The sequence below is a fragment of the Somniosus microcephalus genome, chromosome 27 (genome assembly GCF_052327205.1).
Source record: "Somniosus microcephalus isolate GS21.2 chromosome 27, FLI_Smic_1.0, whole genome shotgun sequence".
Classification (NCBI taxonomy): domain Eukaryota; kingdom Metazoa; phylum Chordata; class Chondrichthyes; order Squaliformes; family Somniosidae; genus Somniosus; species Somniosus microcephalus.
Genome location: NC_141013.1, coordinates 319,216 through 335,751, shown reverse-complemented (window position 1 = coordinate 335,751; position 16,536 = coordinate 319,216). Strand labels below are relative to the sequence as shown.

At 46.1% G+C, this 16,536-nt stretch overlaps 1 protein-coding gene across 1 annotated transcript in view; it reads left to right on the top strand.

Moving 5' to 3' along the window:
• The first annotated feature begins 552 nt into the window (after positions 1-552).
• Positions 553-16,536, top strand: part of mtfmt (mitochondrial methionyl-tRNA formyltransferase) — an 85,006-nt gene continuing 69,022 nt past the window's right edge. Inside the window, 4 exon segments of the mRNA XM_085968266.1 lie at positions 553-853; positions 1,799-2,014; positions 8,817-8,939; positions 11,028-11,130. Of these exon segments, the coding sequence (XP_085824392.1) occupies positions 636-853; positions 1,799-2,014; positions 8,817-8,939; positions 11,028-11,130 (660 nt within the window). The 5' untranslated portion in view covers positions 553-635.

Below are 16,536 nucleotides of genomic sequence, written 5' to 3'. Positions count from 1 at the left end.
GCTCGTCCTTTTTCTGTGCCGTCGGTCGGCTCCAGCCGCCGCTGTCCGGAAAGGGTCTGCGCCGTACCTGCTGCCAGCCCACTGCGCTGGATCGTCGTGGCTGGAGAACCAAGCCCAGCTCTCCACAGCCTCCTCTGCGATGCTCAAGTCCTCTCTGGCTGGTCGACGCCCGCACTTCTGGACTCGGCCTTCCCCTTTCACTGCTCTCCAGGAGCGAATCCCTGGGAGGTGATGCAGAGTTGCAGGTAGGTTTGAATCCACTCGTCGCCAATGTTAAATCCGTGAATCTTGATGTATGGTGTCCTTCAATAAATCGACAGAGACTGCAAAGGAACAATCAACAGGTGTTTACTGGATGAGAGTCACCCAAAAACTAACAGTACAGATCCCTACTCAGGGTTTATATACAGGTGTGGTCACTGCCGGTACTACAGCATACAGGAGCTGTAAAAAGTAGTTCTCCCCTTAACGGTACATACACTACAGTGACTTCATTAAAACATACAACATTTTTACAGGGATTGACAAGAGGCTTGGCTGGGGAACGATATTAGCAGGGGACCGGAAGCAGAATATGCCTGTACCAAAGATGGCGGCGCCCATCGGGTAACGGTCGGTGCCTTCTCGCCCCGGGGATGTGGCGCTCCGTATCTGGCCTAGCACGGGCCGCAGCCTGGACCTTTCCTCCCACCAGGCCGGCGGCCAGTCGCTTGTTGTGCGCGGGGAGCTCGGCTGATCCCACGGGGGTAGAGTCCGCCCGGCGGCGGGTCCGTGCCGCGGCTCCCTGGAGGATTCTCTACTTCGGAACCGACGCGTTTGCCCAGCGGGCGCTGCAGAAACTGCACCAGGCCAGGTAGGTCGAGGGGCCGGGGTCAGGGGCCGGAGAGGGCCGGAGCTCGGGGGCAAAGGGTGGCTGGAGCCCGGGGGTCAGCGGTCGAAGAGGGCCGGAGCCTGGGGTCAGGGGCCGGAGAGGGGCTGGAGTCGGGCCGGAGCCCGGGGGTCAATGGGCAGAGGCTGGCTGGAGCCCGGGGTCAGGGGTCGGAGAGGGCCAGAGCCTGGGGTTGGGCTGGAGTCAGGGGCCGGAGCCCGGGGGTCAATGGGCAGAGGCTGGCTGGAGCCCAGGGTCGGAGAGGGGCTGGAGCTTGAGGGTCGGTCAGGGGCTGGAGCTTGGGGGTCAGGGGCTGGAGCCCGGGGTCAAGGGGCAGAGGGTGGCTGGAGTCAGGGGTCGGAGTGTGGCGTGCCTTCTGTTGCCTGGGCGCTAAGCTCTGGAATTCCTTCTCTAAACCTCTCCACCTTGCTACCTCTCTTTCCCCCTTTAGGATGCTCCTTAAAACCTTCTTTGACCAAACTTTTTGTCATCTGCCCTAATTTCCCCTTATGTGGCTTGGTGTCATTTTTTGTTTTATAATCCTCCTGTGAAGTGCCTTGAGACGTTTTACTACGTTAAAGGCGCTATATAAACACACATTGTCGCTGAGATCTGGGTTAGGGGTCGGAGAGAGGCCAGAGGGTGACCCCCCTCCACCTGCCCATTGGGCTAAATGGCCCCAGTTATGTTTGGAAATAACGAGCTCAGGTTAAATTAACATCAGAATTTATAACAAAGTTCCACCCCCCCGGATCAAATATCCAGTTCCAATAAGAAGTCTGTTACCCCTCTGCTCCTAACACTGTTGCGATGCAGTGTTGTACATTCATTTGACTGTTGTCTTCTGTGCTGCTGTATATTCTCCTAATATTGCTGGTTTCTGAGCTTGGTATAATAAATACTGTCACTCATCGATTTCTTTCTCTGTAGATCCTTGGAGACTGGAAAGATGCTGATAGAACGGCTGGAAGTTGTTACCTTGTCGGCCACTAAATCTAGCGAGCTCCCTGTGAGAAAATATGCCAGGATGAGTCAAATTCCAGTTCATGATTGGCCTCGCCTTGCACTGTGTGATCACTTTGATGTTGGAATAGTTGTATCGTTCGGGAGCCTGCTCAGTGATGCCCTCATTCAGCAGTTCCCATAGTGAGTAACTCCGATCCATCGCACATCTAGTTACACAAGAGGCTTCTTGCATCCTAATGTGGACAAGCTGAGTTCTATTGTTTTGGTGGAGATGCATGAGTATAAAGAGAGGGGTTTGAATTTAATGGATTGGAGTCCATTGATTTTGTGTTTATATCTCCTCTACTTTTCCTCTTCCCATTAGCAAACAATTCAGGAGCAATGTAAGCCCCTTGAAAACTGATAACCATGATATTGCCAATGAAAATAAGGAAATGGCAGATATAGGAACAGGAGTAGGCCATTCAGCTCCTCGAGCCTGTTCCACCATTCAATGAGATCATGGCTGATCTGCGATCTAACTTCATATACCCGCCTTTGGCCCATATACCTTAATAGCTTTGGATAACAGAAAACTATCAATCTCCGATTTAAAATGAACAATTGCTCTAGCATCAATTGCTGTTTGCAGAAGAGAGTTCCAAACTTCTACCACCCTTGGTGTGTACAAGTGTTTCCTAATTTCTCTCCTTAAAGGTCTGGCTCTAATTTTTAGACTCTGCCCCCAACCAGTGGAAATAGTTTCTCTCTATCTATCCTATCTGTTCCCCTTAATATCTTGAAAACTTCGATCAGATTACCCCTTAACCTTCTAAATTCTAGGGAATACAACCCCAGCTTGTGTAATCTCTCCTTGTAACTTAACCCTTGGAGTCCGGGTATCATTCTGGTAAACCTACGCTGCACTCCCTCCAAGGCCAATATATCCTTCCTAAGGTGTGGTGCCCAGAACTGCTCCCAGTGCTCCAGGTGTGGTCTAACCAGGGCTTTGTACAGCTGCAGCATAACTTCTACCCCCTTGTATTCTAGTCCTCTCGATATAAAGGCCAGCATCCCATTAGGCTTTTTGATTATTTTCTGTACAGGTTCATGACATTTTAATGATCGATGTACCTGGAGTTGCACAGGACATGAAGAATTATGAACTCAAGTTGTCAGGAGGTGACTAGTGGTGTCCTGCAGGGATCTGTTTTGGAGCTTCAACTGTTCACAGTATTTATTAACGACTTATCTCTTTTGACCGCCACTGTTTTTTGCCTTTCATCATTTCGAAAGTACCCTGTTCTATCTTTTTTAGGTCCAAAGTGGATGACCTCACATTTGCCTACATTGAAATCCATTTGCCACAGTTTTGCCCATTCACTTAATCCATCGATATACCTTTGTAATTTTATGCTTCCACGGGAACGGTAGCATAGTGGTAATGTCACTGGGCTTAATCCAGAGACCTGGACTAATGGTGGAAGATGTGCATTAGGGTGGGTACGGTAGTGTGGTAATGTCACTGGGCTTAATCCAGAGACGTGAGTTCAAATCCCACCATAGCAGCTGGGGAATTTAAATTCAGTTAATTAAATAAATCTGGAATAAAAAGCTGGTATCAGTAATGGTAACCATGAAACTATCGGATTGTCTTAAAAACCCATCTGGTTCACTAATGTCCTTTTAGGGAAGGAAATCTGCCATCCTTATCTGGCCTATTAGTGACTCCAGACCCACAGCAATGTGGTTGACTCTTAACTGCCCTCTGAACTGGCTTAGCAAGTCACTCAGTTGCAACTAACCGCTACGAAACATAATTAAGAATGAAACCGGACGGACCACCCGGCATCGACCTCGGCACCGGCTACAGACACGGCAACGGCACACCCAGCCCAAGCCCAGTCAACCCTGCAAAGTCCTCCTCACCAGCATCTGGGGACTTGTGCCAAAATTGGGAGAACTGTCCCACCGACTAGTCAAGCAACAGCCTGACATAGTCATACAGAATCATACCTTTTAGCCAATGTTCCAAACTCCTCCATCACCATCCCTGGGTATGTCCTGTCTCACCGGCAGGACAGACCCACCAGGGGTGGTGGCACAGTGGTATACAGTTGGGAAGGAGTGGCCCTGGGAGGTTTTTTTATTTGCTTATGGGATCTGGGCGTCACTAGCAAGGCCAGCATTTATTGCCCATCCTTAGTTGCCCTTGAGAAGGTGGAGGTGAGCCACCGCCTTGAACTGCTGCAGTCCATGTGGTGAAGGTACTCCCACAGTGCTGTTAGGATTTTGACCCAGCGACGATGAAGGAACGGCGATATACTTCTAAGTCAGGATGGTGTGTGACTTGGAGGTGATGGTGTTTCCGTGCTGACCTTCAATCACCATAACCATCTTCCTTTGTGCTAGGTATGACTCCAGCCAGTGGAGCGTTTTCCCCCTGATTCCTACTGACTTCAGTTTTACTAGGGCTCCTTGCTGCCACACTTGCTGAAATGCTGCCTTGATGTCGAGGGCAGTCATTCTCGCCTCACTTCTGGAATTCAGCTCCTTTGTCCATGTTTGGACCAAGGCTGTAATGAGGTTGGGAGCTGAGTGGTCTTGGCGGAACCCAAACTGGGCATCAGTGAGCAGGTTATTTTAGAGTAAGTGCCGCTTGATAGCACTGTCGATGACACCTTTCATCACTTTGCTGATGATTGAAAGTAGACTGATGGGGTGGTAATTGGCCGGGTTGGATTTGTCCTGCTTTTTGTGGACAGGACATACCTGGGCAGTTTTCCACATTGTCGGATAGATGCCAGTGTAGCTGTACTGGAACAGCTTGGCTAGAGGCGCGGCTAGTTCTGGAGCACAAGTCTTCAGCACGATATCCGGGATGTTGTCGGGCCCATAGCCTTTGCTGTATCCAGTGCGCTCAGCCGTTTCTTGATAGCACGTGGAGTGAATCGAATTAGCTGAAGACTGGCTTCTGTGATGGTGGGGACCACGGGAGTAGGCCGATATGGATCATCCACTCGGCACTTCTGGCTGAAGATGGTTGCAAACGCTTCAGCCTTGTCTTTTGCACTCACGTGCTGGGCTCCACCATCATTGAGGATGGCGATATTCATGGAGCCTCCTCCTCCCGTTAGTTGTTTAATGGTCCACCACCATTCACGACTGGATGTGGCAGGACTGCAGAGCTTTGATCTGATCCATTGATTGTGGGATCGCTTAGCCCTGTCTATAGCATACTGCTTCCACTTTTTAGCATGCATGTAGTCCTGTGTTGCAGCTTCCCCAGGTTAGCACCTCATTTTTAAGTACGCCTTAGGTACTCCCGGCATGCTCTTCTACACTCCTTATTGAACCAGGTTTGGTCCCTTGGCTTGATGGTAATGGTAGAATGAGGGATATGCCGGGCCATGAGGTTACAGATTGTGGTGGAATAAAATTCTGCTGCTGCTGATGGCCCACAGTGCCTCATGGATGCCCAGTTTTCAGCTGCTAGATCTGTTCTGAATTGATCCCATTTAGCACGGTGGCAGTGCCACACAACACGGTGGAGGGTGTCCTCAGTGTGAAGACAGGACCTCATTGGTCACTGCTACCAATACTGTCATGGACAGATGCATCTGCGACAGGTAGATTGGTGAGGATGAGGTCAAGTAGGTTTTTCCCCTCGTGTTGGTTCTCTCAGCACCTGTCGCAGGCCTAGACTGGCAGTTATGTCCTTCAGGACTCGGCCAGCTCGGTCAGTAGTGGTGCTACCGAGCCACTCTTGGTGATGGACATTGAAGTCCCCCACCCAGAGTACATTCTGTGCCCTTGCTACTCTCAGTGCTTCTTCCAAGTGGTGTTCAAACATGGAGGAGTACTGATTCATCAGCTGAGGGAGGGCAGTAGGTGGTAATCAGCAGGAGGTTTCCTTGCCCATGCTTGACCTGAAGCCATGAGACTTCATGGGCAGTTAGAGATGGGCAATAAATGCTGGGCTTGTCAGCGACGCCCACATTCCATAAACGAATAAATAAAAAATCGACACTACCTGCGATTCCACCTATCTTTGTGTCATATGACGTTCTATGCCATCATCTAAGTCTCCTGCCGCTCAGCCAATTTCCTAACCAGGTCAATAATTTGCCCTCAATTCTGTGGGCTTCTTCCTTAGTTAACAGTCTCTTATGTGGGATTTATCAAATGCCTTCTGGAAGTCCATATAAATAACATCCATAGACATTCCCCTGTCCATTACTTTAGTCACCTCTTCAAAAAATTCAATCAGGTTTGTCAGGCAGGATAGCAAAATACTGCGGATGCTGGAAATCCGAAATAACAACAGAAAATGCTGGAAAAACTCAGCAGGCCAGGCAACATCCGTGGAGAGAAAATAGATTCCTGAAAATACAGTCTTGACAAAGGGTTTGACTCGAAACGTTGGCTCTGTTTTCTCTCCATGGATGTTGCCTGGCCTGCTGAGTTTTTCCAGCATTTTCTGTTGTTATTTTGTTTGTCAGGCAGGACCTACCTTTCACAAATCCATGCTGGCTCTCTGATCAACTGGGAATTTTCGAGGTGTTCAGTCACCCTATCCTTAATTATAGACTCAAGCAATTTCCCCACAACAGATGTTAGACTAACTGGTCTATAATTCCCTGGTTTTAAATAGTGGAGTGACATGCGCAATTTTCCAATCTAAAGGAGCGGTTCCTGAATCGAGAGAACTTTGGAAGATTATAGTTAGGGCACCTGCAATGTGCTCACCTACTTCCTTTAAAACCCTGGGACATGTTGAATAATTACCCTTTGCGTCAGTATTTACTGTAGAGGACGAGGGTAGCATGCTGAACATCCCAAGAAAACTGATATTGAATCAGGGACAGGGACTCACCAAAATTAATGTAAGCAAAATAACAGTAATGAAGAAAATAATGGCACTAAGGAATGACAAATCCCCAGGACCAGATGGTTTCCATCCCAGGGATTTAAAGGAAGTAGATGAGAACATTGCAGATGCCCTAAATATAATCTTCCAGAGTTTTCTCGATTTGGGAACCATTCCTTTAGATTAGAAAATTGCACATGTCACTCCACTACTTAAGAAAGGTGAGCGAGGGAAACCAAGAAATTATAGACCAGTTAGCCTAATATCTGTTGGCGGGAAATTACTAGAGTCTATAATTAAAGATGGAGTGACTCAACGCCTTGAAAATTTTCAGCTGCTCAGAGAGCGAGGCAGCATGGATTTGTAAAGCCTAGGTCATACCTGATGAACCTGATTGAATTTTTTGAAGAGGTGACTAAAGTAATGGACAGGGGAATGTCTATGGATGTTATTTATATGGATTTCTGGAAGGCCTTCGATTAAAGACTTTCATAAGAGACTTAGCTGAAGTTGAAGCTCATGGAATTGAGGGCAGATTATTGACCTGGTTAGGAAATTGGCTGAGCGTGGGAGACAGAGAGTAGGGATAATGGGCAGGTACTCTAATTGGCAGGATGTGACTAGTGGCACCCCACAGGGTTCTGTGTTGGGACCTCAACTATTGACTGTATTTATTAACAACATAGATGACGGGATAGAGAGCTGCATATCCAAGTTTGTCGATGATGCAAAGATAGACAGCATTGTAAGCAGTGTAGATGGAAGCATAAATTTACAAAGAGAAATTAATAGATTCAGCAAATGGGGAAAAACTCTGGCAAATGGATTTCAGTGTCGGCAAATGTGAAGTCATTCATTTTGGAACTAAAAAGGATAGATCAGAGTACTTTCTAAGTGGTGAAAAGCTAGAAGCGCTCCAAAGAGAATTGGGGGGGGGGTCTCTGTAAATTGATCATTAAAATATCATGGACAGGTACAAAAACTAAGCAGAAAGGCTATAGAATGTTGGCCATTATATCTAGAGGACGAGAATACAAGGGGTTAGAAGTCATGCTGCAGCTATACAAAGCCTTGGTTAAACTACACCTGGAGTCCTGTGTTCAGTTCTGGGCACCACACCTTAGGAAGGATATATTGGCCTTGAAGGGAGGGCAGCGAAGGTTTACCAGAATGATACCCAAACTCCAAGGGTTAGATTATGAGGAGAGATTACCCTGGGGTTGTATTTCCTGGAATTTAGCAGGTTAAGGGGTGATGTGATCGAAGTTTCCCCTTAAGATAGGGTCGAGCGAGAGAAACTACTTCTGCTGGTTGGGGAGTCTAGGACTCGGGGACATAGTCTAAATATTAGAGCCAGACCTTACAGGAGTGAAATTAGAAAACACTTCTACACGCAAAGTGTGATAGAAGGTTGGAACATTCTTCCACAAACGGCAGTTGATGCTAGATCAATTGTTAATTTAAAATCTTGAGATTGATAGCTTTCTGTTAACCAAAGGCATTAAGAGATGGGTTAAAGGCGGGTATATGAAGTTAGGTCGCAGATCAGCCATGATCTCATTGAATGGCGGAACAGGCTCGATGGGGTTAAATGGCCGACTCCTGTTCCAATGTTTATAATACCTGTCATTCACCCTCCCACGTTCCTGCACTTTGGTCCCTCACCCAGGTTTCTCTATAATTAAAAATGCAAAGAATCACTTTTCCCTTAACCTGCTCCCACTGGCAGAGAGCACAACAACGCCGGTCATTCCACGTGCTGGAATCAGTGCTCCGTCACACGAGAGCTCGTAGCTGAATCAGAACTCTTGCTTCGAGAGCTGTGCTAAGATATGCATCATCCCCCACCTGAAATGGTGTTACTGCCCCCACCCCTCACTCTGATCAAGCTCTTTCTCCCCTCCCCCCTCCTCCAGAACATTAGTTGGAAAATAATCTGAGTCATGTGAAATAAGAATAACAAAACAGAATTGATTTATTGCATCATGAAGCAGTGACCTGTTCCTGGGCCTTCCTTTCTCCCTGCCTGCTATATCAATTATTTTACAGCCCCATTAATATATCTTTATCAAGGATGTGCTTAAGCCTGTTTTCAGTGTCTTTTTTTTAATCCATCTTTATCCTTGTCCTTAGTGGAATATTAAACCTGCATCCCAGTCTCCTTCCCAGGTGGAGAGGTCCTGCTCCAATTTTTCACACACTGATTCGTGGCGATCGGGTGACTGGGGTGACGATTATACAGATCCGACCAAAAAGGTATCCTGACCTGTTCAGAGGCTCCTGGAACTTGGATTAACGTATAGTAAATGTGTTATACTATCAAAGGATTGAGGCGATTCTCTTTAGTGTTTCTGCATTGACTGTTACCTAGACCCTCACTGTAACATGCTCAAGATATATGTCACTGCACATCCTTTGCTGAAACACTTGGATATACTTTAACCACTGTGTAATCTAATCGTAACCAAAGAATCACCTGCAACGGCTTCTCTTCCAACTCCCGCATCGTTACCTCTGGTGCCCCCCAAGGATCTATCCTTGGCCCCCTCCTATTCCTCATCTACATGTTGCCCCTTGACGACATCATCCGAAAACACAGCATCAGTTTCCACATGTACGCTGACGACACCCAGCTCTACCTCACTACTTCTCTCGACCCCTCCATGGTGTCTAAATTGTCAGACTGCTTGTCCAACATCCAGTTCTGGATGAGCAAAAATGTTCTCCAATTAAATATTGGGAAAACTGAAGCCATTGTTTTCAATCCCCGCCACAAATTCCGTTCCCTAGCCACTGACTCCATCCCTCTCCCTAACATCTGTCTGAGGCTGAACCACACTGTCCGCAACCTTGGTGTCATATTTGACCCTGAAATGAGCTTCCCGACCACATATCCGCAGCATAACAAAGACCGCCTACTTCCACCTCCGTAACATCGCCCGTCTCCGCCCTTGCCTCAGCTCATCCGCTGCCGAAACCCTCATCCATTCCTTTGTTACCTCTAGACTTGACTATTCCAACGCACTCCTGGCTGGCCTCCCACATTCCACCCTACGTAAACTTGAGGTCATCCAAAACTCGGCTGCCTGTGTCCTAACTCGCACCAAGTCCCGTTCACCCATCACCCCTGTGCTCTCTGACCTATATTGGCTCCCGATTAAGCAGCGCCTCGATTTCAAAATTCTCTTCCTTGTTTTCAAATCCCTCCATGACCTCGCCCCTTCCTATCTCTGTAATCTCCTTCAGCCCCACAGCCCCCGAGATGTCTGCGCTCCTCGAATTCTGCCCTCCTTGAGGATCCCTGATTATAATCGCTCAACTTTTGGTGGCCGTGCCTTCTGTTGCCTAGGCCCTAAGCTCTGGAATTCCCTGCATAAACCTGTCCGCATCGCTACCTCTCTTTCCCCCTTTTAAGCCGCTCCTTAAAACCTACCTCTTTCACTTGCCCTAATTTATCCTTATGTGGATCGGTGTCAAATTTTTTGTCTTAAAATACTCCTGTGTAGCGCCTTGTGACGTTTTACTACGTTAAAGGCGCTATATAAATACAAGTTGTTGTTGTTATGCATAAATATTCTCCACACCCTTCACTCTACGCCATAGCTCTGCTCCTTCGGCACAGTTTCAAGAGTGATCCTTTCTGCTGTAATGCCCCCCCTCCCTCCCATGGGCTACCACAGTATCAGAAGATGGTGGTTTTGTTCTGCCCCCTTTGCCTTCCATTCCTTTACAAGTAAATACAGTACGATTCTATAAATAACCATTACCTTGAGGTTATGCTGTTACTTATTAGTAATGTGTCGATTAATATATTAAACTGGTTAAAATAACAGATGGAAGAATTTCATACAAATACATTTAACACGTTTGAGATTTCAGAGCATCGAATGAGAAAAAGCTCTTCAGCTCGCAAGCTTGTTCCTCAGTGACCATGCCACTTGTTCCATCATGGGGAAGGGACACACAATTTCTTTAATCTTGAGGAAATTTCCCCAGCCCCAAAGGTACTCGTGGATCCCTGTGATCTCCAACCTTGCACCAATCTTCAGCTGTGAGCAATTACTTTCAACAGAAAACGTTTCACGGTCTCAGCAGCACCAACCAGTTGGGTTCTGTAGAGTCTTTAATCATCTGCATTTTCCCAAATAACTTTCATTTCCATACATGGTCTCCTGAACATGGCTGAAGACACCAATTCTAGCTGGTTAACCAGGAGCTAACACACACGAGTAATTTAATATTCAACAGAGGGGCTAATGTGAATGAGGTCATGTTTGTTGGTAGTTAAACCCATGAATGCGTGAGTGACTGTTTGATGTGGAGTTTGATGTTTTGCACCCGTAGGTTTGATGTTGGCCCCATTGTAATGCAGCAGGAGTGTGCTGTTCCTCCAAGGTGTACGGCTGATGAACTGGGAGCGATGTTGGCAGAAACAGGTGCTGAAATGGTAAAATATTCATCCTCTGGGAAAACTAGCAGTCATATTTCTAAATCCCAACAGCTAATTGAAATGCTAACACCTGAATAGCAGGAGCTAAGACTTCAGTAACTGCATAAAGCACCGAAGTTACTGTTCAGATATTAGTGAACGAATGGTCATTGCATCAGGTAACACTCCACCGCCTGTTACTTTAACACAAGTTTAAACCTGTTCATTGTAAATGGGCCAATTCGCCAACAAAATAGACCAAAGGGTGTTGTATAAAGGCCTCCTCATCTGCCCACTAATATCACCAATTTCTAAGTTTATGTCTTTTGTGTTGGGTATTAATGGGATTGCACGATTGCCGTATCCCTGTGGTCAGTGAGCTGGAATATCTCATTGCAACAACTTGTTCCCTCTGGCAAATACTGTAATGAATATTAAGGTTTGATTCACTTTTCGCTGGTTGGTCTAGCAGGTTTCAGTCAGTAAAGGGAATGCAAAAGATTATACTTGATGAGGCCAATTACTTTACTTAAAACAAATCAAAAAGTGCAAAAGACCAGTTTTAATCCCAACAACTCCTAACCAATGTGAAACTTCTGATAAATGTAGACCTGGATCCAAATATAGAATCCCGGGGGACCAAACCACTTCCCATTCACTCGCAATGTATTGAATTCCTGAAGAGGAGGGGGACCAAGAATAGATCCTTGGGGGATTCCGTAGGTGTTGGAGTGGGAAGTGAAGCAATTGCTAGAGATGTTCCCTACAATCGGAAAGGTAAGAAGTGAGGGAATCATGTCATAGTCCCAGAGTATGTCATTCCATGACCTTGGTCAGAGCCATTTTGGTGCTGTGGGAGGGATTCAAACAGGGAGTTGTACAGGGCACGGATGTGGGCTGTGACACAATTCAAAGAAAGGGAGGTTGGAGATGGGGTGGTGGGTGGTGAGGAGAGAGGATGAGAGTTGGTTTTTTGAGGAAGATGTAATGACATAGGAACAGGAATAGGCCATTCAGCCCCTCGAGCCTGTTCTGCCATTCGATGAGATCATGGCTGATCTGTCCTCTAACTCCATATACCTGCCTTTGGCCCATATCCCTTAATACCTTTGGTTAACAAAAAGCTATCAATCTCCGATTTAAAATGGACTCTAGCAATTTCCCCACAACAGATGTTAGGCTAACTGGTCTGTAATTCCCTGGTTTCCCTCTGTCACAATTCTTAAAAAGCGGAGTGACATGCGCAATTTTCCAGTCTAAAGGGACGGTACCTGAATCTAGAGAACTTTGGAAGATTATAGTTAGTTTCTATCTGCAATGTGCTCACCGACTCCCTTTAAAACCCTGGGATGGAAACCATTTGGCCCTGGGGATTTGTCACTCTTTAGTGCCATTATTTTCTTATTACTTTTATTTTACCTACGTTAATTTTATTGAGTCCCTGTCCCCGATTCAATATTAATTTCTTTGGAATTTCCAACATGTAAATACTGACTCAAAGTAATTATTCAACATGTCTGCCATTTTCCCATTGTCATGGACAATATCACCACTCAGTTTTTAAGGGGCCAACATTGCTCCTGACCACCCACTTTTTCCTAATGTAACTATAAAAATTCTTTGTTTTGATTTTGATATCCCTTGCAAGTTTCTTTTCATACTACCTTTTTGTAGCTCTTACTATCTGTTTTGTGACCCTTTGCTGTTCTTTGTATCTTTCCCATTTGCCAGGATTTGTGCTATTTTTTTGTATTTTTGTCTGCCCTTTCCTTTAGTTTGACGCTGTCCCTTTACCTCTTTAGTCGTCCATGGCTGTTTTTTTTAGCAAGTAGAGATCTTGCCCCTCAGGCGTATAAACTGGTTCTATATCACCTTAAATTCATTTTTAAACATCTCCCACTGATCTTCTGTCGTTTTACCCATTAACAGATTTGCCCAGTTTACTTTGGACAGTCTCTGCCTCATCCCATTGAAGTCGGCCTTACCTGAATCTAGAATCTTAGTAGCTGTTTCGCGTTTCTCCCTTTCAAACACTACTTTGAACTCAATCATGTTATAATCGCTATTGGATAAATGTTCTCACACAGTTAGGCTGTTAACTAAATCTGGCTCATTACTCATTACTAAATCTAATATGGCTTGCCCCCTTGTTGCCTCTAGGACGTATTGTTGTAGAAAACTATCCCGGACACACAAGAAATTCACTACCTTTCTGACAGGTGCTAGTCTGTTTTTCCCAATCTATATGAACGTTAAAATCCCCATTAAACCACTCTGCCTTTGCTACACGCTTGTCTAATCTCTGTATTTATACAATCTAGTACTTCAGAGCTGCTACCAGGGGGCCTACACACAACTCCCACTACAGTCTTAGATCCTTTCCTATTTCTTAATTCTACCCATGGGTTCTTCACTGGCTGCTTACCTCTCTTTAAATCCTCTCTTATCATGGAAGTGATTTCATCCCTAATCACTAAGGCTACTCCTCCCCCTCTGCCATTTTTCCTCTGTCCTGTAAACCTTATAACCTGGTATATTTAGTTCCCAGTCCTGACTGTCCTGCAGCTATGTCTCAGTTCTGAAAAGGAGAGACACACAGCCTGAAGGAAGGGAACCATTTACAATATTGGCTGGCATGGGGACAAGGCAGGAACGTTGGGTGTCAGGAGTTTAGTGGGAAAGGGGTCAGAGGAGCAGGAGATGGGTCTCGTGGAGCTCGGAGAGGGAATAAGAACATAAGAAATAGGAGCAGGAGTCGCCATTTGGCTCCTCGAACCTGCTCCGCCATTCAGTAAGATCAAGGCTGATCTTCTACCTCAACTGCACTACTGTGACCCCTGGTTCTAGACTCCCCAGCCAGGGGAAACATCCTCCCTGCATCTACCTTGTCAAGCCCTGTAAGAATTTTATATGTTTCAATGAGATCACCTCTCATTCTTCTAAACTCCAGAGAATATAGGCCCAGCCTACTCAATCTCCTCATAGGACAATACCCCCATCCCAGAAACCAGTCTGGTGAACCTTCATTGCACTCCCTGTATGGCAAGTATATCCTTCCTTATGTAAGGAGACCAAAACTGTACACAATACTCCAGGTGTGGTCTCACCAGGGCCCTATGTAATTGCAGTAAGACATCTTTACTCTTATACTCAAATCCTCTTGTAATAAAGGCCAACATATCTTTTATTTTGCTAATTGCTTGCTGTACCTGCATGTTAACTTTCAGTGATTCATGTACAAGGACACCCAGATTCCTCTGAAAACCAACATTTCCCAATCTCTCACCATTTAAAAAATACTCTGTATTTCTATTTTTCCTACCAAAGTTGATAACTTCACATTTCTCCACATTATATTCCATTTGCCATGTTCTTGCCCACTCACTTAGCCTGTCTATATCCCCTTGATGCCTCCTTGCATCCTCCTCACAACTTACATTCCCACCCAGCTTTGTATCATCAGCAAACTTGGATATATTACATTTGGTCCCCTCATCCAAATCATTGATGTAGATTGTGAATAGCTGAGGCCCAAGCACTGATCCTTGCGGTACCCCACTAGTCACAGCCTGCCAACCCGAAAATGACCCGTTTATTCCTACTCTCTGTTTTCTGTCCATTAACCAATCCTCAGTCCATGCTAGTATATTACCCCCAATCCCATGAGCCCTAATTTTGTTTAATAACCTCTTGTGTGGCACCTTATCGAATGCCTTCTGAAAATCCAAATACACCACATCCACCTTATCTATTCTGCTTGTTACAACCTCAAAAAACTCTTAACAGATTAGTCAAACATGATTTCCCTTTCCTAAATTTTTTTTTTTTATTCGCTTATGGGATCTGGGCATCGCTGGCAAGGCCGGCATTTATTGCCCATCCCTAGTTGCCCTTGAGAAGGTGGTGGTGAGCCACCTTCTTGAACCACTGCTGTCCGTGTGGTGGAGGTACTCCTACAGTGCTGTTAGTGAGGGAGTTCCAGGATTTTGACCCAGCGACGATGAAGGATCGGCAATATACTTCTAAGTCAGGATGATGTGTGACTTGGAGGGGAACTTGGAGGTGGTGGTGTTCCCATGCGCCTGCTGCCCTTGTCCTTCTAGTTGGAAGAGGTTGTGGGTTTGGGAGATGCTGCCGAAGAAGCCTTGGCGAGTTGCTGCAGTGCATCTTTTAGATGGTACACACTGCAGCCACGGTACGCTGGTGGTGGAGTGAGTGAATGTTTAAGGTGGTAGATGGGGTGCCAATCAAGCGGGCTGCTTTGTCCTGGATGGTGTCGAGCTTCTTGAGTGTTGTTGGAGCTACACTCATCCAGGCAAGTGGAGAGTATTCCATCACACTCCTTACTTGTGCCTTGTAGATGGTGGAAAGGCTTTGGGGGGTCAGGAGGTGAGACACTCGCCGCAGAATACCCAGCCTCTGACCTCTTGTTGCCACAGTATTTATGTGGCTGGTCCAGTTAAGTTTCTGGTTAATGGTGACCCCCCCCAGGATGTTGATGGTGGGGGATTCGGTGATGGTAATACCATTGAATGTCAAGGGGCGGTGTTTAGACTCTCGCTTGTTGGAGATAGTCATTGCCTGGCACTTCTGTGGCGCGAATGTTACCTGCCACTTATCAGCCCAGGCCTGAACGTCGTCCAGGTCTTGTTGCATGCGGGCATGGACTGCTTCATTATCTGTGGAGTTGTGAATGGCACTGAACACTGTGCAGTCATCAGTGAACATCCCCATTTGTGACCTTATGTTGGAGGGAAGGTGATTGATGAAGCGGCTGAAGATGGTTGGGCCTAGGACACTGCCCTGAGGAACTCCTGAATGGAGGAGGTGGGAGAGAACCCAGAGAGTGATGGTGGGTTAGGGTAGGAGGGTCCTTAGAATGGGGAGGCAGCTGAATGACTGTGTCTGCTATGGTGGCGAAGAAATCCATGAGCTCCTCTTGTTTTAGGTGAGGGTGGAGGGGGCAGGGAAGACAGGTTTGAGAAGGTCGCAATCCCCAGTGGTCGATAAGTTAAATAATAGTCTACATTTCCAAATGCATGAGGAATTCAGAAATCAGTTTTATTGAAATAATTACTATTGACTGACCAGATTTAACCATCGAATGGATAGTTTAAATGTTGTTTGTATGAGATTCATAGAAATCCTGACCCAAGCACAACACTGCTTAGCAAACATTGATTTTGGACCAACGAGGACAGAGACTGTGCTGGATCTAGCTCTAGGAAAGTAGGTAATGTATGGGACGGGGACATCCAGAAAACAACAATATTAATGTTGAAAAGGGGAACAGTCAAAGACAGTACTTGACTGGGGAAAAACAAGTTTAATGAGGTAAAAATGGAACTAGGCAGATAAACTGGAAAGAAAAATTGGCAAATAAGACATTGCACAAACAATGGGAACCATTCAAACTGGAGATGG